Below are 25,912 nucleotides of genomic sequence, written 5' to 3' on the forward strand. Positions count from 1 at the left end.
ACTAACATTAAGAAACATAGGGCTGGGTACAGTGGCTCACACCTATAATCCCATCACTTCTAGAGGCTGAGGCAGGAGGATTGCTTGAGGCCAGGAGTTTAAGACCAGCCTGGCAAGACAGCAAGATCTCACCTCTATAAAAATAAGAAAAATTAGCTGGGCGTGGTGGCGCACACCTGTAGTCCCAGCTATTTGCGAGGCTAAAGCAGGAGGATCACCTGAGCCCAGGAGTTTGAGTTTGCTGTGAGCTATGATGACACCACTGCATTCTATCTGAGAAAACAGAGTGAGACCCTGTCTCAAAAAATAAGAAGTCTGGCCTACACAAACCTGAAATGCACAGGAGCAGGCCTTACCAAACAAAAAAAGGGTGTGTACAATGTACGTCTTTTTTATTTAAAAAAAAAAAAATTGAGGTATTTCCTTGCCCAGCAGAGAAGGAGAGGGGGAAAATGGAAGAGAGGAGAGATGTGGCTTCAAAACAGCAGTATCAAAGCATAGAATGGTGGGAGTCTGACCTACATACAAGCTTTTTTTTTTTTTTCTCCAAACAGCAGGCATCTGAAGCCTGAAAAATGGAAAGGTTTGCTAAAATTAGGTTTAACTAGTAGAAAAATCCCTTACACTCTCTCAGATTTATTAGTATTTTTACTAAAGCATTATACCCATGATGCCTAATGGAATATTAGTGAAGGATTTTATTTTTATTCTTTGGGATGGGAGAGGAAAGTAGGGATAGAAAATGAATCCAGGAAAAAGAATCTGTGAATTTCTAGTCTTGAACACATTTCATCAATCCATTTCTAACTGTCCACAGCACATCCTCTGGCTGAGTCCCCAGAAGAACGGAAATAACATAATCAGGGCCAAGTGAGGGGAAGCCCAGGCTCCTCAGAGACTGCTCCTTCCCCATAGCAGCTTCCTGGGGGCGCCTGCGACAGACTCTCTTTGTTGAGGACTGGGCCCTTACTGTTCTCTTTGTGAGGGTAACCTGCTACTCCGGAAAGTGGCATGGCAGCCTTGTTATCACATGATGCAAGTAGGACCAAAGGCTCCAAGATAATAAAAACTTGGCTGATGTGATGGTCTATTCCTTCTCTTTTTCTGTGTGAGGTTGTGTACAGGGGTGGCTTAGGAAGTAATGACTGCTTTTAATCCTTTCCTGAGTACCATTTCCCACGGGGTAGGGTTATGTAAGTAGATCTAACCAAGGGGCTTAAAAAGCCAAGTGTAGCTGGGCCAGGTAGCGCACGCCTATAGTCCAAGTAACTTGGGAGGTAGAGGCAGGAGGATCCTGTGAGCCCAGGAGTTAGGTCGAGGCTATAGTGAGCTATAACTGTTCCTGTGAATAGCCACTGCACTCCAGCCTGGGCAACACAGAGATTTTTTCTCTTACAAATTCACTTTAGAAAAGCCTATTTCTGTGAGAAAGTAAAAAGAGAAAAATGACCTATTTCTTTTCTAAAGACTACTTTTATGAAATCTACATTGCTGGCACCACTCCAAGCTCCAAGTCTGTCATAAATCCCCTCTCAGGCCTCTGTCATGGGAGGCAGCATTGTGGCATTGGCCTCACGTTAGGATCAGATGGAGCTCAGTGTGAGTCCTGGCTCCACCATGCAATAAGGCAATGTAGCCTTGTCATGCATTAGTTCTTCAACTGTTAAGTAAGTATAATAAGTAAGCAAAACAATGTGGGTAGAGAGCACGGCATACAAATATGTACCATCAAAAGAATGTCATTTAGGGAAGAAAGGAGATGCATCTCTCTGCCCATCTTTTACAAAATAAATGCAGATGTTCCTTAGTCTCGGCAAACAGTGTGGACACGACACTTTAACATTATCAGGAACCATATAACAACTAGCCACAGCAAATAGCTCCCTATATATTTATCCCAATATATTAGGAATTAAATTTTTAAACAAGTATTATTTTTTAAAAATTACTTTGTGGTCTGTACTCTGTTAAGCATTTGTATCTTCTGAAAGCTTAACACTAAAGAAAATTAGATCTCATAAAGAGAATTTAAGATCCACTTCAGGCCAGGCATGATGGCTCACACCTATAATCCTAGCACTTCAGGAGGCTACGCAGGAGGATCATTTGACCCCAGGAGTTCAAGGTTAAAGTGATCTATGATCAAGCTACTGCACTCTAGCCTGGGTGACAGAGTGAGACCCTGCCTCTGGGGAAAAAAAAAGTACATTTTAGGTTTTAGTGATGTTGGTAGTTAAGTTTGAAAGAACTGTGCATTCAACTTTCGAGGTGGTTAAAATGTGACAAATAGTAGCCAACTTGAATAGGCTCCCACCACAAGCTACAAATGAGTTAATATAAGCATTTAGAAGAATAATGTCCTTAAGAGATTGAAACACACAAAATATACCAAATAAATAATTTCATACTACTAAAAACATACACACGAAACAGAAAAAAACCCTCTCTGGTCACCTTTGGACAGTGAGGGGCAACTCATTATTCAGATAACTGATGAAGGGAAAAGATGAACCATTTATCCACCCTTTCTTATAAGAACTGATTTTCAGAATAACTGAATGATTGAGAAAGAAAAGTTTTTCATAAAAGAATTATTGTATAAATACAGAGGGAATGATAAGTTAGAAATCTCATCATTTTGTGACGATTAAATAACTGACCTAGGAAGTAATTCTTTTTTTTTTTTACACCCTTTTTTTCCCACTTCGAAGTAAGAGCTAGAGGGAGCAATCCTCAAGGGCAGCTAAAACAATTAGGTGAAGTCTTATGGGGATCTTTGTAATGGATTAATCACACTGACACCACACCTAATCTTAATGATGGACTAATCTTAATGTCACAAAAAGAGACAAGTGACATTATAAGTAGACTCTTGCCCTAAAAAAGTGAACCTGGCAGTCGTAGTCCCCGGCAAATCCAGGCGCTGCCTTGCTTTGCGGAGCAGCCGGTAACGTGGCAGGACTCTGACGGGCGCTGAGCTGAGGGGCACCCCCGAAGATTTTTGTTCTTAGGTATACTGACTTAACGATTAATGAGAAGAATTGTGACCAGCTAGGAGAATTTGAAAAGGAATGGAATTAGCTCACAGCTTATTGCTGAATGAAGAAGCATATAGTCAACTAGGTGAAGTTCAGAAGGCAGAGTTTATTTTTGAGTGGTTGAGATATTTGGAAAAGCTCTTGCTAGCAACCAGCAGGAGTGATATAAGGGAGAAACAGAAGACCCTTGTTGAGCAGCTCCTGTCTTTGTTGAACAGCTCCCCAGGGCCTCCTACCCGTAAACTCCTTGCTAAAAATCTTGCTATACTTTATAGTATTGGTGACACATTCTCTGTTTACGAGACAATCGATAAATGTAATGATCTTATTCGTAGCAAAGATGATTCTCCAAGTTATCTTCCCACTAAATTGTAAGTTAAACATTAAAACAGAACAGAAAACAAACAAACAAACAAACAACAAAAAAAAAGTGAACCTGAACCTAACAAAATATCCAGAGCAATCCTCTGGTTTATGGGAAATGTGAGGGAGAGAAGAATGAGGGAAGGACACCTGACATGACAGCATGTATCTTTAGTGTATTATCAGGGACAGGCACAGTGCAGAAAACCCTAGTTTCTTCAACAAAATGGCATTAAAAAAAGGAAGATGAACTATTACGTATTAAAAGACTTAAGAGACATGTCAATAAACGCAGTGTGGATCTCATTTGAATACTGATTCAAACTTACTAAGCAAAGACATTTAACTAATGATATTAGGAATTGTGTTTACTTTGATGTGCTGACAGTAAGTTACATTAAGGAGTAAGATTCCTAATGGTTAGAAACATATCCTGAAATCTATCTCCGACCCCAAAGTAAAGATGAACAGATAAAAATAGACTGAAATGCTGGCTGTGCCATAGGCATGTAAGGAATTATTTTTATTACTTTTGTCTAAAGTTGAAGATTTCTATAATAAAAAGATAAAAATAGCAGAAAGTAATGGTTGTTGAAGCAGGGCCATGAGAGTTCACTGTAGTATTAATATATTCTTTTTGTGTATCTTTGAAAATGTCTGTAAGTTAAAAAAAAAAAGTGACTAGGCGCAATGCAGCACCAATAATCCCAGGAGGCTGAGGCAAGAGGATCACTAAAACCCAGGAGTTTGAGGCTGCAGTAAGCTACGATTGTGCCACTGTACTCCATGCTGGATGATAAAGTGAGACCCTGTCTCATAAACAAATAAGTGTAGAAAATACAATGATAAATTTCCAAGGAACTCTGACTCTGAGATATTATTGCTCATCCAGAAGCTGACCTACCCAACGAAAAGGCATTGTTCCAAGAGAACTCTGGAAAGATAGCATGGCAGGCTTTATGTGATGGTAAAATCAGGGCTTACTTGCCAACAATTCCCTAGATGACAATGGAAATTTTGAATAGTTCTTGTCAGAAATCACTACCAATGTGGTTGGCCCTTCTGATGCTTCTGGGCCACAGGGACAACCATAGACTTTTTCCACGAGCAGGGCTTTCCTCTTACCTGGCTGGGGTGGATGAGGTGGTGGCATCTGGTGGTGCATCATAGGGTAGGGAGGGGGCTGCTGATGAGGCATCATACCCGGATGTCCTGTTGCTCCAAGTGGGGCTAAACCCGGTCCTCCTGAGTGCTGGTGTGACTGCTGAGGGTTCTGCCCATGCTGCTGCTGCTCCATTTGCTGTCGGGCCCGTAATTCAGCATACTTCAGTTGTTCCATGTGGAAATTCTGGCGTTCAGTAAGCAACTGCTGCCTCTGTTGTTCTAGCTATAAAAAAAGGGGAAGAGAAAGACACCAGGAGAGGTTCTCAGGATTGGATGACACAAGTGACATCTACCTGATACCTGAATTCCCACAACTTCATCACAGAGACATAGTCATCTTGCCTCCTGCACCATCTACAGTGAGAACAAAGGCATTACTTTTTGAGTAGTGTATTTTCATTTGGATACTTGTTACCATCATCAAAGTCTTCTCCATGTTAAATCTTAAGAGCTCCCTTTCCTTATAACCTTCACCCTTTAAGGCTTTTGCTCTTTGGGCCCATTCGGGACACATCAAATCCCCTATATTTGACAAAGCCTTCAGATACTTAAAAATACTTTCCAGATTGCTTGAGTCTTTGCCAGGAAAAGTGAGCCTCTCCTGTCCTTTGTTTTTTTTTTAAGACAGAATCTTACTCTGTCACCTGCGCTAGAGTGTATTTTGTGTCATCATAGCTCACTAAAACCTCCAACTTCCAACTCCTAGGCCCGAATGATCCTCCTCAGCCTCTTAAGTAGCTGGGACTACAGCATGTATCATTCATGCTCAACTAATATTTTCTATTTTTAGCAGAGATAGGGTTTTGCTCTTACTCAGGCTGGTCTAGAACTCCTGACCTCATGTGATCCTCCCAGAGTGCTAGGATTATAGGCGTGAGCCACCTCACCCAGCCCTCGCCTGTCCTTTTAATAGTTTTTCACATGCTAACATTTCAAGTCCACCCATCCTTCCCAAGTGCTCTCTTCTAGAAGTGATCCCTTTGGTTAGTGTCTATTTTAGAACATAACACCAGAGTTAAATACTCTGGAAAAGTCGATGTGGCCTTAGCTGCAAAGATATGCATTTCTCTATGTGGAACTTTGGCAGTGCCACTGCAAATCTTAAGTTTTCAAGTACCCAAAATTATACTGGGTGACACATTCACAGAATATTTTAGGTACCCTAAAAAAATCTGCATGAATCTTGGTTTGAAGGATTTAAGTGTTTCAGTATTCAAGAGAATCTTTCTGGGACTCAAATTAGATAACTTACAAATAAGTTATTTTATGTGCAGGAAACTCAGAAACCATATGTTTGATAATAGTTCAGAAAATAGAGACAACTCTAAATTAATTTAATTCAGGATTGACAAAGAAAATCAACCTGAATGTAAAATGAAAATCTAGAACTCTGGAAGTAGTACAAAGAGTATAAGCATAAGGAGGGTTAATAAACCTGTGTCTTTTTAACGATGTCCCCATCCCATTATTTTCATAGCAAAATCTGGGTCACTGGGAATCATTTTCTAGTGCTATGCTGTTCAACATAGCAGTCACATGCCACATACAGATACTGAGCACTTGAAGTATGGCTAATATAAAATGAAATGTGTCATCAGTATAAAATGCACACTAAATTTTGAAGACAGCACAAAAAAATAATTTTTCATATTGATTACACGTAGAAACAATATTTTAGATACACTAGATTAAATAAAACATTATTTCACCTGTTAATTTTTTTCAGAGCTAGGGTCTTGCTCTGTTGCCTAAGCTGGAGTACAGTGGTGTAAAACTCTTAGCCTCACGTAATCCTCCAGCCTCAGCCTCACAAGTAGCTAGGACTATAGGCACGTGCCACCATGTCTGGCTAATTTTTTGTTTTTTATAGAGACATGGTCTTGCTATGTTGCCCAGGCTGGTCTAAAACTCCTGAACTCAAAAGAAGCTCCTGCCTCAGCCTCCCAAAGTGGTGGTATTATAGGCTTCCACCATCATGCCTGGCTGTTTTTAAATTGTTTAATGTGGCAATTAAAAAAATTTTAAGTACATATATGGTTCATATTATATTTCTGTTAAATAACAGTATTAAGTCATTTTAATGGGTTAGGAAAATGTAACATCTTAGCTTTTGGGAGTAGCCAGTTCTGTGGATAAATGCCACCTGTTATCATTAGCAAAAACTAAACAAAGTAAACATAAGCATTAGCTAAGAACCTGGGCTCTCAGTAGAGAGCTGCCTGGGAACTGAGTGAGGAGCATCATTGGTCATCAGAGGTAGCAACAAGGGAATTTCCATGGACACACAGAGTGTGGGAAGACAGGTTGTGGACACAGTATAAAGAGAAGAGGCATTAGCAGATGAGGAGAACAAATGGAGGGAATAACATTAAAGCTCATGTCCTGGATTTTGGTTAGCTGGTTTATAGAGTCTCCTTAGGGAGAAGGAAATCTGAAACAAACTATTTTGTGAGAGGTTGAGGATTATCAGGGAGGAGTGAGACAGGGTTCTACCATGGTCCTAATAGGCTAGTGTGTGCTCTTCATTTTTCTAGGAAGGGTGATCTGAAGTGGGTAAAGCCTGGCCTGGCTTACCCTGGTAGCATGATGAGGAGGGATGTAAATAGGAAGAGAATCACCTGAAAATCCAGTTCTGCAAGAAGACTGATCAGACGGATAATGTTTAAGTAAGAGGAAGAATGATTAAAAAAAAAGATCTAAAGATTCTGACTACAAATCCTTGGTTTTGCTTTCTTCTAACCATTCTTTCTAGGAAATTTAGGACTCTATGATAATTTGTTGAGGTTAGATTTAAGAGGTGGCCAGAAAAAGACCTATTACCCTTGTATTAACCTTGGAAAGAAAAATACAACTCCAGGCTGGGCATGGTGGCTCACACCTGTAATCCTAGCACACTGGGAGGCAGAGGCAAGAGGACTGTTTGAATTCAGGAGTTCAAGACCAGCCTGAGCAAGAGCGAGACCCCCATCTCTACTAAAAAAATAGAAAGAAATTAGCCAAACAACTAAAAACAGAAAAAATTAGCTGGGCACGGTGGCGCATGCCTGTAGTCCCAGCTACCCAGGAGGCTGAGGCAGGAGGATCGCTTGAGCTCAGGAGTTTGAGGTTGCTGACGTCATGGCACTCTAGTCCAGGCAAGAGAGTGAAACTGTCTCAAAAAGAAAAGAAAAGAAAAGAAAAATAGGACTCCATTGTTAAGAGGATGGCAGGGCCAGCTAGAAAGAAAAATTTGCCCAGTTTTCCTTGTCTACATTATGAACTAACCTCAATTACCCTATTTATTTTCTAAGCTTCATCTGTCAATGTAAAACATATAAGGTAATTAAAAGAAAGCAATTAAAAGAATTAGAAAGGATAAGTGATTAAACACACACACACACACACACACACACACACACACCTGAAGGACAACCCAATTTAAGCATACAGCTCTGATGTGGGATGAACAGGTTCTCTGAGGTGAGATCAATGCCCAAACAAGCTACCAGTTGGCTGTAGGAGGGCCATCTCTGTTCTGGAGTACATGCAGCAGAGCTTATGGCCATGTCCTGGCCTCATCATGCAAGATAATTCCCTCTCTTGTTCTTTTTGTTTGTTTGTTTTTTGAGACAGAGTCTCACTTCTCTTGCCCGGGCTAGAGTGCTGTGGCGTCAGCCTAACTCACAGCAACCTCAAAACTCCTGAGCTCAAGCGATCCTCCTGCCTCAGCCTCCCATGTAGCTGGGACTACAGGCACGCGCCACCATGCCCAGCTAATTTTCTTCTATATATTTTTAGTTGGCCAATTAATTTGTTTCTATTTATAGTAGAGATGAGGTCTCACTCTTGCTCAGGCTGGTTTCAAACTCCTGACCTTGAGCGATCCACCCGCCTCAGCCTCCCAGAGTGATAGGATTACAGACGTGAGCCACCACGCCTGGCCCCTCTCTTGTTCTTGATACCTTATTTTTATATCCAGTTGAAGACTGCATTCACTTTTGTAGCAACCATAAAGAATGTGAATTAGGAATTTTTGACGGAAATCTGACAGCATTGGGCATATTTTAAATGTACTTACCTAATGGCCCAATGATTAGTCATCTAGAAATTTGCTGTAGAGTACTGTATTGTATGAGGGTGTAAGGTCAGTCATAAAGGTATTTTTGATGTTCATTTACATCACATACACCAAGTAGGGGAAAAAAGCACATTGCAACAAAAATATTTATGATGATTATATTATTATTTATTATTATGATCCTAAGTATATTTAAAAAAACTTTTGTGATCATGTATAAACATGTAAACATAAACAAAAATGTGGAAGACACGAAACTATTAACAGTGATTATCCCTAGGAATCAAACTGAGGGTAGAAGAGATGTTTTAATTTAGACATTATTTAAATTTTTTTAAAAAAATCACATATTATTTTAGGATTTTTATAATCAAAAACCAATTCTATTAATAAAAACTGCCCAAGTTATATGCTACAGACATCTTGATTTTCTTCTCTCCCATCTCAATTTTTTAAGGACTGTGGATAAAGTCCCAATAGCTAAAAGCAACACTGTAAATTACTCATGTAAGTAAGGTGTTAATGAACCTGTTAACTTTCTTTCATGACTCCAATCTGGCTCTAGGAAACCTAGTTTTTCATACAAGGCTGCCTGCAGCCCTGCTCTGAAAATACATGCTGCCCTGCCTGCCCCCGTCCCCCAGCTGCATTCAAACCCTGCCTTCCTCTCCCTCTTCACTCCTTCACTGTGTATGTATAAAGCAGCCGTATCCAAGCGGAACCTAACACAACAGAGCACTTTTTAACACCAAGACACCAAACCCAGACACAGCTGCAAGTGCAGCTGAAGTTCACACAAAGCTCTTCTCCCAACTTCTATTTGCATAAAGCAGGGAGGGGGTGGGAAAGAGTAAAAAGATGGGGAGGGCCACAAAAACCCATCTACACTGCCAAGGAATGAAGTATCAGCCAAGATTTGAAGCCTTAGAGCTGAAGTAAATAATCACACCTTCCTTTTCAATGTCTGAAGAAAAACCAAATCCAAACCAGACATATCTATTCCTTCTAATACCTGAGGAAAAAGAAAATAGGTCGGTGCAGTGGCTCACACCTATAACCCTAGAACTTTGGGAGGCTGAGGCAGGAGGATCACTTGAGCCCAGGAGTTTGAGGCTTCAGAGAGCTATGATGATGCCACTGCACTCCAGCCTGGGAGACAGAGCGAAACCCTGTCTTGAAAAACCAAACGAAAACAAAACAAACCCTCCCCCAAAAGAACACAACTGAATTTTGCTGCTTCCATGTGTGCTTCTGGGTAGCAGAAACCCAAAAGGGGAGCCTGAACCATTACTGTGACTGGTCATTTTATCCTTGTTGCAATGTGCTTGCTTCAGGGCCATGAGTCTGTGCTTTAGAACCAAACCTGCTACTGGACACGGCTTTCTTAACCTCAAATAAAACTGTCTATAATGTAATGGTGCATGCCTAAGAACAGAATCGGTTGCATGACACACAGCACAGAGATGAACTGCTACAAAACACACACACACACACACAAAAGTTAAATGCAATTTCCCTGGGACAGTATGAAATTAATTCAGTTTAACTTTTCGTTCTTTATTTCTTACTTTGTCATAAAGTAGAACCAACCTGTTTAAACCTACTACTATTTGTGAGGATATTCTATTATCTTCACCTTCCATACTTAATCAGAACCTGACCGTTTTTCTTCAGGATCATGGATGCCACCCTGGTCCAAGCCACCATTATATCTTACATGGGTCACCCCAACAGTCTGCTCACCAGTCTCCCTGATTCTGACTGTGTTGCCTTATAATTTACAACACAGCAGGTAGACTGATCTCCGCTAAACTGTAAGAAAAGTAACGCCAGTCCTCAACTCAAGGCCTGGAAATTATTCCCCATTTCCATCAGAATAAAGTTAAAAGCCTCTGAATGGCTTGCAGGGACTTCTGTGATCAAATCTCTCTCTCTCTCTCAACTCCTGTGACTCATTTATGCTACAGCCTACCCACCTACTCTCTAGTCCTAAACATGTCACTCACATTCCTATCTTAGGGTCTCTGCACTGGCTGTCTGCAGCAGTTGGAAGCTCTTGACCATCAACTGTTAGTCAAAAATGTCTACCGTGAGTCAAAAATGTCTACCGTGATGGTACCACTAAAAACTGAAACCACTACCCTGAGCCAGCCCATACATACACGTATGTATCATACACACTAAGCATGTATATACATATACATACTATCTTATAACTTCCTAAATTCAGTCATGATTTCTAATTATTTAAGCTTCACCAAGGCAGAGAATTTTGTTGGGTTTTACTTACCACTATATTCCCAGTACCTACAAGCCTGAAACACAGTACGTTCTCAGTAAGTATTTGACAAATGAACCCATCATCTCTACCACAAAAGCTATCATGGGCAAGCTGACTCTTCAGTCTCCTAAGCAATCAGGCTTTTCTTTTCATATTTGGGGCTTTGGGCCACACTTACAAATCAGATCAATCCCCTCCTTCTGCATGAAGCGTACCTTGACGATCTGACCTGACTATGACCCCCTCTTTCACTAAATTTTCACAGCCCCATTATCTCATAGTCTCTTTTTTTTTTTTTTTTGAGACAGAGTCTCACTTTGTTGTCCAGGCTAGAGTGAGTGCCGTGGCGTCAGCCTAGCTCACAGCAACCTCAAACTCCTGGGCTCAAGCGATCCTCCTGCCTCAGCCTCCCGAGTAGCTGGGACTACAGGCATGCGCCACCATGCCCGGCTAATTTTTTTTTTTTTTTATATATATATATCAGTTGGCCAATTAATTTCTTTCTATTTATAGTAGAGACGGGGTCTCGCTCTTGCTCAGGCTGGTTTTGAACTCCTGACCTTGAGCAATCCGCCCGCCTCGGCCTCCCAAGAGCTAGGATTACAGGCGTGAGCCACAGCGCCCGGCCTATCTCATAGTCTCTTTATGTGTCAATGTCTCATCCACCTTCTATCCTCCTTAAGGACATAGTCTGGGTTCCTCAGTTTTGAGTTTCCTACAATGTCTCTCTTTTCTGAAGGTATACAGTTTTTCTACCTAGCCAAATGAACTTGACAAACTTAGAGAACATTTAGTCCAGAAGCGATACACTCAAACAGTTCACAGATCCATTCTCATTGGTTTCAAAGTGTTTTTTTTAAAGCATTCAAATGTAAATGCCATAGGCAGGTCCCAGGCACTATAGTTCTCTCCAGATAGATCTAGTCCCTAATATAGCCAATGTTTGAAACCTGCTCTTTTTTTCTTTTTCTGAGACATAGTCTCACTTTGTTGCCTGGAGCCGTGGCATCAGCTTAGCTCACAGCAACTGAGCTCAAGCAATCCTTCTGCCTCACAGCCTCCCATGTAGCTGGGACTACAGGCATGTGCCACCATACCCAGCTAATTTTTTGTATATATTTTTAGTTGTCCAGCTAATTTCTTTCTATTTATAGGAGAGACATGATCTTGCTCTTGCTCAGGCTGGTCTTGAACTCCTGAGCTCAAACGATCCACCCGCCTCGGCCTCCCAGAGTGCTAGGATTACAGGTGTGAGCCACCTCGCTCGGCCTGAAACATGCTATCTTGATTATCATGTGCTATCTGCCTGGCACCAAAGGCTGCTCAGTCCCACACAGTAAGTGGTGGACCCACTGCCAGCTCAGCATCCTCCCTAGAACTAGAGTCAATGCGTTTTATTATGCCATCTTCCTGATAGATACTGTGACTTCCATAACTGCCTTCCTCTAATATTAGCACTTTATAATATGAGACAGCTGGAATAATAGCTACGGAGTACTAATTATAGCTGAATTCATCACGTCTATAAAAGATTTAAAATTTTATAACCTTAATTACCAAATACTTAAGTTTCTTTCAAAAGAACATCAGATTTTAAGTAATTAGACAAAGAAATTTCATATCTGAAAAGTCTTCCTTGCTATTTAAATAAAATCCAATATTCAATTCAAGAAGTTGTCCCAATGCCACTGCTTACTTGGTAAAGATGAGCAGGAGTGCATCCTAAAATGAACTGAAATGGGTGTGGTAGGCAGAAGAGGGCTAGGCAGGGAGGAGGCTCCACTCCTAGCTGACCTGCTTACTTTCCAGTGTATCAGTTTTACCGATTCTCAACAGAAAGATGATAGAAGTTGCACATATATCTGAGTTATACATTTGTTAAAGTAACAATGGCTTATTTCTCTATTAATTGTAAAGTACTCATTTCTTTATAAATTATAAAGCACTACATAAATACACTGAGTTGAATAATCATAGGTCTGAGATCTGGCTCTGTCATTTTTGACTTACGTGATCTGAAGTACATAACTTATCCTGTCCAAGCTCCAGTCTAATCTACAGACCTAACAAAGGAATGCAAAAGAATGGCCTTAAGTTGTCATCTAGTTTCATTGCTGGATTCTGTTTTGTTGTTGTTGTTTGTTTTTAAAGAGATAGAGGCTCACTTTATTGCCCAGGCTGGAGTACAATCATTCACTATTTTTTTTTTTTTTTTTTTTTTTTTTTGAGACAGAGTATCGCTTTGTTGCCCAGGCTAGAGTGAGTGCCGTGGCATCAGCCTAGCTCACAGCAACCTCAAACTCCTGGGCTCGAGTGATCCTTCTGTCTCAGCCTCCCGAGTAGCTGGGACTACAGGCATGCGCCACCATGCCCGGCTAATTTTTTTTTTTTTATATATATATCAGTTGGCCAATTAATTTCTTTCTATTTTATAGTAGAGACGGGGTCTCGCTCTTGCTCAGGCTGGTTTTGAACTCCTGACCTTGAGCAATCCGCCCGCCTCAGGCTCCCAAGAGCTAGGATTACAGGCGTGAGCCACAGCGCCCGGCCCAATCATTCACTATTAACCTTCAACTCCTGGGCTCAAGTAATCCTCCTGATTCAGCCTCCTGAGTAGCTGGAACTATAGGATCATGCTACCACACTTGGCTATGGTTTTTTTACATTTTTTTGTAGGGATAGGGTTTTGATGTGGTGCCTGAGCTTGTCTTGAACTCCTGGCCTCAAGTGATTCTCCCACATCAGCCTTCCAAAATGTTAGGATTATAGGTGTGAGCCACTGTGACCTGCCACTGGTGGATTCATGAAGAGTAAGATTCAGAGCAGTCAATATTTTCTTGCTTATGGCTTCCTTGTACAGTTTTTTTGGAGATTAAATGAGAAAATCTATTTAAAGTGCCTTAGCACAGTGACTGAACCAATAAATGTTCATAAAGCCAACAATAGCTCAGAAAATTTTTTAGGAGATGGGGTCTTGCTATGTTGCCCAGGCTGGAGAACAGTGGCTATTCAAGGCATGATCATATGTCCCTGCAGCATCGAACTCTTAGACTCAACTAATCCTCCTGCCTCAGCCTCCTGAGTAGCTAGGACTACAGGTGCATTGTCACTAAATCTTAAAAATTTCATCTATAATTGCTGACGACTGGTTTGCATAAGCATACCATAACATACTTACCAAATACTTATTATGTATTAGACACTGTGCCAGATGCATACCATAGTTCTTTCATGTAATCTCCACAACAGTTCTATGCAGAAATCATCAGTAGGAAAATAGTCATACCTTTGCTTGCCCACAGGGAAGGACAGGATGCTAGTGCTGGGGTGGATAAAGAGTTTGTCTTTATTGTGAACAAAAAGAATGGGAGACATTTTGAAGTTCAAAGGACCCATTCTGGTCTATGTGAGAACAAGTCTCCAAGCTGGCCCTCAATATCTCAATTTCTAATATTTACACCATCCCCACTGAACCCTGCTTGCCCACCCATTCACCCCCAGAACCAAGGTTGGTCCATGTGACCAAGAGGATACAGCAGAGGACATGGGATGTGACTTCCATGTTTAGGTTATAAAAGACATTGTGGCTTCCATTTTGGGTACTTTTTCATACTCTTGCTCTTTTGAATCACTCAGAAAACAGGTGAGATTAACAAATGGCTGTTGTTTTTTTGTCACTAAGCTTTGAGGAAATTTTTTACACAGCAATAAATAACTAATACAGTTGAGTTACCGATATTCACTTGGTAAGGCTAGGAACTCCCCTGTACAGAGAACTTTCCTACCACAAATGCAGCTGACACTGAATGCTAATAAAGAAAAGGCAATCACCAAAAAATTCAACCAGAGGAGGCTTCTGTGTTGGATAGAGTCATTAAATATTTTCTCAACATTTTCAGTTGTGCTGTTTTATTCAGAGAGTATCTTGTAAAATATCTTGTGTGCTCTGATTAGAACTTAACATTAGGCTGGTCCAAAAGTAGTGAGTTACATCACTTGATTGTTCACAGTCAGTTACAGATTGAACTCTTTATTCTACTATTCCCCCCCCCTTCACTACTGCACTTGACTAGTCTTTAAAAAAAGAGAGAGAGAATTAACATTAAAAAAAAGTCAGCCGGGCGCGGTGGCTCACGCCTGTAATCCTAGCACTCTGGGAGGCCGAGGCGGGCGGATTGCTCAAGGTCAGGAGTTCGAAACCAGCCTGAGCGAGACTCCTCTCTACCAAAAATAGAAAGAAATTAATTGACCAACCAAAAATATATATACAAAAAATTAGCCAAGCATGGTGGCGCATGCCTGTAGTCCCAGCTACTTGGGAGGCTGAGGCAGTAGGATAGCTGAGCCCAGGAGATTGAGGTTGCTGTGAGCCAGGCTGACGCCACGGTACTCACTCTACCCTGGGCAACAAAGTGATACTCTGCCTCAAAAAAAAAAAAAAAAAAAAGTCAAAAGAAAAATAGTGGAGTTACATAATGTGAAGTAAATAATTATAAAAAATTCACTGCACAGGAAAATTGTGCAGGGCTGTGAGAAGTGGAGCCATTACACGCTGCCCCTGGGTGTCTGGGAGCCAGTTGACATAATTGAATACGGGCTGCGGGCTCTGTTATTCTCAGATGACAGACAACAGTTCCATCAGAAGGTTTAAAAGAGGAGGGAGGTACAGGTTTACCCACTGAAGAGAAATTGACTCAGAGATGAGAAAAGAGCCCCTTGACGATCTAGACATTATTCTCTAAGTGCTCGGTTAGGGTCATCCCAATTTTCCAAGATAATACATTAGGAATGCTTCACAAATGACAGCACTGCATCGAATTCTGCATACTCCAATAATGTATTATATTATAGCCCTCGAGTCTAATGCTCCTGAGAAAATCCAAAACATGACAAAAGGCAAGGTTATCAGGGCAAGATAAACAAAAATATTCATTTTGCTAAGTTCTGCCTCTAAGAAGTTTATTCCTATATCCTCTCCTTCTCCCCACCTCCCAGGGAGATTCCTCCTTTCTGTGCCCATAGCAGCACAAAACACACTGTATCACTATTTGTTTCTTTCACTGTTTTCGCCATTAAACTAAATCTCTCAAGGTGGATTTTCTTTTCTACTTCGCAACTTCTGACAATGATTATGGCACACATTTATTCAAGACATTTAAATAAAGGCCTACGATATACCAGTTCTGTATTAACAAAGACACATGATTAAGTCCCTGCCCTCAAAGAGTATGCACTCTGGTATGTAATGTGGACATATGACTTGGTGATTAGCACACACTAAGTGCTTTGCGGCCAGGTGTGGTGGCTCATGCCTGTAATCCTACCACTCTGGGAGGCTGAAGCACGAGGATTGCTTGAGGTCAAGAGTTTGAGACCAAACAAAGTGTGTAAGAACAAGACCCTGTCTATACTAAAAACAGAAAAAATTAGCCTCAGCAACAGGGAGACCCTGTCTCTACAAAAATAGAAAAATTAGTTGGGCATGGTGGCATGCACATGTAGGCCCAGCTTCTTGGGAAACTGAGGCTAGCGGATTGCTTGAGCCCAGGAGTTTGAGCTTGCAGTGAGCTAGGCTGACACCATGGCACTCTACCTAGGACAATGAATTTAGACTCTGTCTCTCAATAAAAAAAAAAGGGGGGGGGGAGGGGACTTTGTGAGGCTACCACAGCAGCAAAGGGGGAGGAGATATCATCTGCAGCTGAGGGATGCATGAGGTAGGCAAAAATGGGGAAAAGTGCCTTCCAGGCACAGAAGTAGGATGCAAACAGGTAGCAAAGAAAACAAGGCCATGAGGGAGCTACATGTGGTGCACCATGGCTGGTGCACAGAGTATAATCGATATTACACCGGTGCCTGATCAGTTCCCAGGGCAGGATAGAGTCAATGGTGTGAGAGATGCTCACACGGACAGGAGCTCAATGACAGATGTGGGGAGTAGAGTGAGTGAGAGGCACAGTGAGTGAGAAAACTCTTTGCCAGGGAAATAGGGGTGGGATGATAAAAGGTAAGGGCAGGAAAGTTATTGAAGCAGCTTCTCCCTACTCATGGGGCCAGAATGCCTGTGCAAGTCACCCAGCTGGTCTTAGAAGAAAATGAATATGGGTTTTGGTAAAAGTCACTGGTCTACTCATCATGAGGAATTTGCCAGAGGACTTGCTTGGATTGATCACTTGCTATGTTGCCTGGGCTACAGTGCAGCGGTGTCATCATAGCTTACTGTAACCTTAAATTCCTGGACTCAAGAGATCCTGCTGCCTTAGCCTCCTGGGTAGCTGAGACTACACGTATGCACCACCATGCCCAACTAATTTTTCTATTTTTCAGTAGAGATGGGGGTCTCATTCTTGCTCAGGCTGGTCTCAAAATGCTGGCCTCAAGTGATCCTCCTGCCTCAGCCTTCCAAAATGCTAGGATTATAGGTATTAGCCACCACACCTGGCATTTTCCTAACTAAATGCCAAAATTTAGCCCGTGTTTACAAAGTCACTAATTCTTTCTCTAATCGATTAATTAAAAAATTTTTTTCCTCCAAAAGCTTAATGTTTCTATAAAATTCCGTTGAGATAACCAAATGTTCCTCTATTTCTAAGTTTCTTACTTTTCATGACTTCCTTTCTCGTTTTTGGCCTTTTTAACAATTCTCTTGGTCCTGTGTGGGCTATGTCCTCATGTCAAAAGTTTCTGCCCCAGAGAAAGAATGCTTAAGAGGCTCAGGATAAGCCTATTTCCAGTTACTATTCAACACAGAGGAGATGGAAGGGAAGAGTGAGAAAGCCTAAAGCTGGATCTAAGGAGGGATCACAGAACACCTAATTCAAGATGAGATTAATTCTTACTTTCTAATGTCTATACTGTAGAAGTCAGGAAATCAATAAAATCCCCAAATCAGGTAATGGATTCACATATAAACTCTACTGGCAAGAAGTAGGTAATGAAATAATTCTAAGTTTTATAGAAGGGAGAATTTAATACCATCATATATCTTCATAGCCAAGAGATACAGGAAGCTGAGACTTAGATAATTAGTTTTAAAAAGTGAATAGAGTTCCTTTTATTTATCATCACTGGCTAATAATCGTTTTGAAAAGACAATTCAAACATAGGATAATGACAGAAGTTAGCTACAGAGACCAACAGAATAGGCTACCATTTATTTTATCTAACTTGTAGTTTATGAAAAGTGCTCAGGGTTTAATTGTCAAAAAGCCACTGTTACTTTTTTATATGTTGATAATATATAATAATAAATTATTATCATTCCTCTTACTTACAGCCTCTTTCTCTCTGTCCATGATAGTTTCCAGCTCCTCAAAATGTCGAAGTTTGATTTCTAGTTTCTTCATTTGTGTCTCAACCAGGAGAGCGACTAGGGACTTGATCTTTCTCTCTTCCACGGCAGCAAGATGCTAAGGGGTAAGAAATCACTCAAATTATTTAGGTAAACATTGCTTAGAGAACATATAAAAAAATGCTAAAGATATTATCCAAAGTGGAGATTATGTAATTAAGAATGGTGCCCTCAATGTCCCTTTTGTATGTTTCTACCAAACATTTATTTCAATTTAAAACAACTGTGAGGCCGGGCGCTGTGGCTCACGCCTGTAATCCTAGCTCTTGGGAGGCCGAGGCGGGCGGATTGCTCAAGGTCAGTAGTTCAAAACCAGCCTGAGCAAGAGTGAGACTCCGTCTCTACTATAAATAGAAAGAAATTAATTGGTCAACTGATATATATATAAAAAATTAGCCGGGCATGGTGGCGCATGCCTGTAGTCCCAGCTACCCGGGAGGCTGAGGCAGAAGGATCACTCGAGCCCAGGAGTTTGAGGTTGCTGTGAGCTAGGCTGACGCCATGGCACTCACTCTAGCCTGGGCAACAAAGCGAGCGAGACTCTGTCTAAAAAAAAAAAAAAAAACAACTGTGCTTGGCCGGGCGCAGTGGCTCACACCTGTAATTCTAGCACTCTGGGAGGCCGAGGTCGGCGGATTGCTTGAGGTCAGCAGTTCGAAACCAGCCTGAGCAAGAGCAAGACCCCATCTCTACTATAAACAAGACAGAAATTAATTGGCCAACTAATATATATAGAAAAAAATCAGCCGGGCATGGTGGCGCATGCCTGTAGTCCCAGCTACTCGGGAGGATGAGGCAGAAGGATTGCTTGAGCCCAGGAGTTTGAGGTTGCTGTGAGCTAGGCTGGCGCCACGGCACTCACTCTAGCCTGGGCAACAAAGGAGACTCTGTCTCAAAAATAAATAAACAAACAAACAAACGAATAAAACAAACAACTGTGCTTGAATTGGTTATCTTTTTTTTTTTTCTGAGCAGAGTCTCACTTTGTTGTCCAGGCTAGAGTAAGTACTGTGGCATCAGCCTAGTTCACAGCAACCTCAATCTCCTGGGCTCAAGCGATCCTACTGCCTCAGCCTCCCAAGTAGCTGGGACTACAGACATGTGTCACCATGCCCGGCTAATTTTTTGTATATATATTTTTAGTTGGTCAATTAATTTATTTCTATTTTTAGTAGAGACGGGGTCTCGCTCAGGCTGGTTTTGAACTCAACTTCAAGCAATCCGCCCGCCTCAGCCTCCCAGTGCTAGGATTACAGGTGTGAGCCACCACCCCTGGTGTGAATTGTTTATCTTTATAAAGATAAATCAACCCCTTTAAAGGATTAAAGAAAAGAGAGTCTTACTATGTTACCAACACTGAAGTGCAGTGATATAATCATAGCTCACTACAGCCCCTAACTCCTGGGCTCAAACAATCCTCCTACCTTGGATAGCTGGGACTACAAGTATGCATGACCACATTTGCTAATTTTTGTTTTGTTTTGTTTTAAAGATGGGGTCTCACTCTGCTGCCCAGGCGGGTCTAGAACTCTCGGCCTCAAGGGATCGTCTGGCCTCAGCTTCCCAGAGTTCTGGGATTACAGGCATGAGCCACTGTGCCCAGCTCCACAGTATTATTAAGATATAGTATAGTATCAATGATTATTATGTTTAGTGTCAATCAATTTGACCAATTCTTACCTGATAAAGCCTTGTGACTAAAATGTACAATGGTAATGTTCCCACCTCAAGAAGGAATTTCAGGCATAAAGGAGCAAGTTATGAGGTATTTTTGAGGAGTAATAAAGAGTCTTCCTATTGCCCTAGAGCTCACATCCACTTACTATGTATACAAACTGACTTCAGCCATTTTGGGGAATGTGGACATGGGGTGGTTTGTAGAATAAATCCAAATGAACTTCTGTGGTTTTATTTTAAGAAAATGTGATCTCTGCTTTCTTGGAAGAATTGAACCTACTGCTGCTGATAAAAAGAGAACATGTTCTAATTTCTGGGGTTTCCTGTTTATTCCAGCAATAGTTCTGGGTCCTCCTTTCCCTCTAAGCCTAAATCCCCAGATGGCAAGAATCCAAAGCACCCAGTGGAGCTCCTGCTTGCACACACACACCACTCCCACAGGTGGAGCAAGTCACAGCTTGTCAGTAGGTACAATTATAAAATGGACATGCTCCTGAATACGCTCTCATAAGGCAATAAGAGGGAGAAGCCAGAAAGCAGCCACTTCTTGTGTTTAGGAGCTAGACCTAGAACCTCTAATTATCACTCCATGTCAGAGTGTGACAAACAATTATCAAGGAAAACTCTTAATAACAAAGCTGTTTATAGACACAGAAGAACAAAATGAGAATAAGAGAAACTTGGATTGGCTAGATAAGTTATACTAATTATAGTAATTTACATGAAATACTTACCCCCTAATTACCATGTAGCACAAAAATGATTATGTGTGCTGTGAACTTTTTTTTTTTGAGCAGAGTCTTGTTCTGCTGCCCTGGGTAGAGTGCAGGGGAGTTATTGTAGCTCACCGAAACCTCCAACTCCTGGACTTAAGTGATCCTCCTGCCTCAGCTTCCCTAGTAGCTGGGACTACAGATGTGCGCCATGGCGCCCAGTTAATTTTTATTTCTTTTTTTTTTTTAATTTTTCTATTTTTAATAGAGGTGGAGTCTCATTCTTGCTCAGGCTGGTCTCAAATTCCTGAGTTCACGTAATCCTTCCACTTCAGCCTCCTAGAGTGCTAGGATTACAAGTGTTAGCCACTGCGCCTGGCCTGATGTGAAATTTATCAGATCCAGCTGTAAGTGGCACTGAAGGGTTCACATATGCCAAGTCATATAGCACAAGCATTTGTACCACTTTCACAAATCACAGGGAAACCCAGATGTTTTGAGAATGAAGATACAAGCTCCTAGTTATTAGAAATAAAAATTACTGATGATGAGGGAGTGAAACTATAATAACCTGGGGGGAAAAAAATCTTTCTTTGTAAACTCTTCTAAAAAAAGGGGCCCCCAACCTGTGGAGAGTTGCATTAGTTGCAATATAGTTGCAACTATTTCATTATATATTACAATGTAATATTAATAGAAATAAAGTGCACAATAACTATAATATGCTTAAATTATCCTTTAACCCATATAGCCTCCTACCTGGTCCATGGAAAAATTGTCTTCCATGAAAACAGTCCCTTGGTGCCAAATAGTTTGGGGACTGCTGTTCTAAACTTGTATGGAATAGCAAAGGGCCAGGTCTAATGATCCATAAAAGTGGTTTCTCTGCAGTGAAGGAATCAGTTGAAAGACAGACAGTAGTATATAACAGACACGTTTTTGTGTACAAAGTACCACATATTAACAGCTATGAAGTCATAGAAAAACATAAAGTATTCCATAAACTTTTTAAAGTAGTCTACCATTGTAGTTCCTCCAAAGGCAACATACAGGGAAGCACACAGTACAGTGGTATAAAGAGAGGAAATAGGCCAGGCGTGGTGGCTCACGCCTATAATCCTAGCACTCTGGGAGGCTGAGGCGGGTGGATTGCTCGAGGTCAGGAGTTCAAAACCAGCCTGAGCAAGACCCCATCTCTACTAAAAATAGAAATAAATAAATTGACCAACTAAAAATATATATACAAAAAAAATTCACCGGGCATGGTGGTGCATGCCTGTAGTCCCAGCTACTCGAGAGGCTGAGGCAAGAGGATCACTTGAGCCCAGGAGTTTGAGGTTGCTGTGAGCTAAGCTGATGCCACGGCACTCACTCTAGCCTGGGGAGACTCTGTCTCAAAAAAAAAAAAAAAAAAAAAAAAGAGAGGAAATAATAGGAAGAGAGAATGATGCTCTGTAAGGCAAGAGTATCCAAAAATGCTTAGCTGGCAATAAAATAGAATGAATTCTGTTTAGTAGAATTGTAAGAAATTATTCAGGAAGGACAGGTAAGAAATGAGGTTTAAAAACTATGTACGGGCTGGGCATGGTGGCTCATGCCTGTAATCCTAGCCCTCTGGGAAGCTGAGACAGGCAGAATGCTCAAGGTCAGGAGTCCACAACCAGCCTGAGCAAGAGTGAGACCCTGTCTCTACTAAACACAGGAAGAAATTAATTGACCAACTAAAAGTATATAGAAAAAATTAGTCGGGCATGGTGGTGCATGCCTGTAGTCCCAGCTACTCAGGATGCTGAGGCAGTAGGAGTTTGAGGTTGCTGTGAGCTAGGTTGATGCCAAGGCACTCTAGCCCGGGCAACATGGTAACACTCTGACTCAAAAAAAAAAAAGAAGAAGAAAAAAACAAACAAACAAAAAAACCCAACTATGTAGGGTTACGATTATGAAAAAATCCTGAGTTCTCTACTGAAGTGTTTGAAATTTTAGACTGAGATAGGGAGAGGTTACTGAATAAAGTAACATGCTCATATATGAATTTTTACAGATTCCTATACATAATGTATTCCTATACATAATGCCACTGATACGAAGTAAAACACAGGAGAAACTAATCCATGGTGTTAGGAGACAGACTAGTAATTACTCATGGGGGAGGTGCACAGTAACAGGAAGAGAACGTGAAGAAGCTTCTGGGGGGCTGGTAACATGTTTCTTGAAGTATGTGCTTATTACAAAGATAGGCTCAGTTTGTGAAAAATTCCCTGTGTTGTAGATTTATATGTCCATTTATATGAATGTAAATTATGCTTTGAGAAAATTAGAAAACAAACAAAAAAATTACTTTGGCTGTAGGAAACAAAATGGGACAGAGAAGACAGGCAGAAGTTTAAGGGAGGCTGACCTATGGAAGTGGCTAGGCATTAGCAGGTGACCTAAAGCATCATGAAGGATTTGCTGGCTGAACAGCCATGGAAAACAAAAGAACCAGAGGAGTCAAAGATGACCTGAGGTTGTAAGTTTGAAGAGTGCAAAAGTGGGCACGAAGGAGGGAAACCCTCACGGCGTCTATCTCCTCATTTATAAAGTGAGAGAATATGCCCAAGACAATCCTTAAGGTCTCTAAGACTCCCAATGACAGTATTAACAATAAGAACTTGGCCAACTCAGAGACAAAGGGGTGCCCAAACAGTCCAATGTGGCAGAAGACAGACAGACTCAAAAAGATGTAGCCAATGAAGGACCAAAACCTGACATATATAAAATAATAGTCAGATTACATTAGCAGTCACTTAAGTAAGAGTGTGCCTCAAAATTGCCTAGAGGTGGGGGTTAGTAGAGAAGAGAGAATACTTAAAATTAGCTAAAGAATCATAAAGATCAGGAGGTATCTCTGGAAGAGGCTAGCAAGTATGAATAGGCATGACTTCAAGCTATTGTAATAATAACAATCAGGTGGGGTATCTGTCTGCTGTGGCCTGCAAACATCCCTCCCACCCAATGGCTGGATCTATGTCATATGGGTGGACATCTAAAACAGTGGTCTTATGGTTTGAATTGGTTCATTTATGGGTCTGTTATAAACCATGTTCCACAGATTCAACACTTAGAAGTAGATCACAGTAGCTGAATGGTCTGGGGAAATAAAAACCATGAAAGAGCATCTTTACCAATGGATCAAGAACAGCTCAAGGTAAAACGATTAGAAACATTCTAGCAATCACTGTTTCTTGAAATGTGATGACCTAGGAATGGAAGGAAACTACTTCTGAGGCAGAATGAAAAACAGGTGAAAAAAAAATTTAAAACTTTACATATTCATGTTTGGAATTCTTTAAAATGTTAAATTAACACAAAGTGAGGAAAATAACACTCTCTTGTCTTCTTAAATATGCTGTGCAGCCGATACTATGTTATAAATAGAAAAAACCACCCCCAGAAAAGCTGGCAAATTCAAGAAAAAAAAAGCTATTTTAGGTTCCCTTTCTCCTTTCAGTCTGTAAGATCAGGGTGAAGTACTTACACAAGGAAACAGATTTCTGCCTTAAAGAATGATAAATATTTCAATCTGGTAGAAATTATTGGAATAGTCCAAGACAAGTCCTCCAGGCAAATTAAAAACAAAAAGACAACGAGTCCCTTAAGACTTTGAAATTTGCCTTCAATCTCTGCAGTCTTCACAAGGCTAAATGACACACTGAACAGAATGAAAAAAGTCACCCTCTAGGACTGGATCTATTATTTCTATCATTCTTTTCCTACTTGTGGATTTTTTAACCTAGAAATGCCGTTCAAGCAAATAGTCATCTCCTATTGGTAGCAAGGCTCTTTATACTAAATGTTCTTAATTAACTAAAAACAATATGACCATTCATGGCTTAAGAGAGCACTGGAAAAGGGCTGTCAGGAGCAAACCTTGGCTTTGGTAGCAGCTGAGGCAAGAGCAGCTGCTGCGGCTGTGGCAACATTTCCTTCGGAAATTTCATGTTCTACTTTCTTCTTTCCGATATCACTTTCTCTTTCTTTACATGTATCAGTGAGTTCTTTGCTCTCTTCAGTCTCCTTTTCTTCTGAAAGTATCAGAAAGCTTCATTACCAGTGTGCTCAGTCTAAACAATTGTTACTTCTCACCTCTGCCACATGACAAACTAGGACAATGCCTCTTTTTTTTCCTTTTTAAAGAATCTTATTGAATCATTCCATGCATTTAAGTCAGCCTGTATGTGGGCTGTATTTTCTAAATAGTACACTTTATCTTCCCTTCATGTATCTAAGCTCCCTCTTTAGGTCCCCTGGATATAAAAAAGAAAAATTAAGGGAACTAAGCCTAAGACCCATATATTTGTTCATCAGTCAATTAAATGCACTGGGAACTCTAGGGTATACAGGAAATCAGATACTGAGGACAGAGTACTTCTGTGAATCTGACAGGCATGATGGGGTACATCAGCAACTGTCACTGGAAAAAAAATAGCATGTCTGTGAGATGACTTCAATCATTGAATAACTGGTTCATCTATATAGTAAAGAAAACAGCAGGGCAAAATACAGCCACCTGCATTAGCACTGGTACCTACCTGCTACATGAAGCTTGAATGTATACTTAATGATACATTATAAATCCAAGATAAAAGAGGAAATATTTCTATATAAAATACCGCATTTCTTCAGTGCCTTTTTACAGTTTTACATAATAATATCTAAGGAGTTTCCTCAAATTACCTGATTTGGTATCTTCACTAACTTCACTATCCTGCTGTTCCTTCTCACTGTTTTTTTCATTTTCTCCATCTTGTGCTTTATCACATTCTTCTGTTTCATTTTCCACTTTGTTTTCTGCCTGAAAGGGGTACAAAACAAGAAGATAGGGAGTGAGCAAAATCAGCCCTTTACAAGTAATATTATCTTAGAATAAAAAGATCCTGCTATTTTTGGCAAAAAAATATGGACTAGATTATGAAGAGATTTGTAGAGAAGAGCTAGAAAAGAAATTAATAAATTCATAGAAATATTTTTTTTTTTTTTTTTGAGACAGAGTCTCGCTTTCTTGCCTAGGCTAGAGTGAGTGCCGTGGCATCAGCCTAGCTCACAGCAACCTCAAACTCCCGGGCTCAAGTGATCCTCCTGCCCCAGCCTCCCGAGTAGCTGGGACTACAGGCATGAGCCACCATGCCCGGCTGATTTTTTTATATTATATATATTAGTTGGCCAATTAATTTCTTTCTATTTTTATGGTAGAGACGGGGTCTCGCTCAGGCTGGTTTTGAACTCCTG

At 40.8% G+C, this 25,912-nt stretch overlaps 1 protein-coding gene across 2 annotated transcripts in view; it reads right to left on the reverse strand.

Annotated features, from left to right (window-relative positions):
• SMARCC1 (SWI/SNF related BAF chromatin remodeling complex subunit C1) overlaps window positions 1-25,912 on the reverse strand; it is a 156,052-nt gene that overhangs the window by 12,196 nt on the left and 117,944 nt on the right. Inside the window, exons 23-26 of one of the 2 annotated variants that reach the window (XM_076007163.1) lie at window positions 25,361-25,478; window positions 24,554-24,705; window positions 18,178-18,312; window positions 4,527-4,788 (exon numbers count right to left, since the gene is read on the reverse strand). In XM_076007163.1, coding sequence (XP_075863278.1) covers window positions 4,527-4,788; window positions 18,178-18,312; window positions 24,554-24,705; window positions 25,361-25,478 — 667 coding nt within the window. Of the gene's footprint in view, window positions 1-4,526; window positions 4,789-18,177; window positions 18,313-24,553; window positions 24,709-25,360; window positions 25,479-25,912 lie in introns of both variants that reach the window. The other variant, XM_076007160.1, reaches the window with a different exon arrangement.

Source organism: Microcebus murinus, chromosome 1 (assembly GCF_040939455.1).
Source record: "Microcebus murinus isolate Inina chromosome 1, M.murinus_Inina_mat1.0, whole genome shotgun sequence".
In the NCBI taxonomy this organism is placed as follows: domain Eukaryota; kingdom Metazoa; phylum Chordata; class Mammalia; order Primates; family Cheirogaleidae; genus Microcebus; species Microcebus murinus.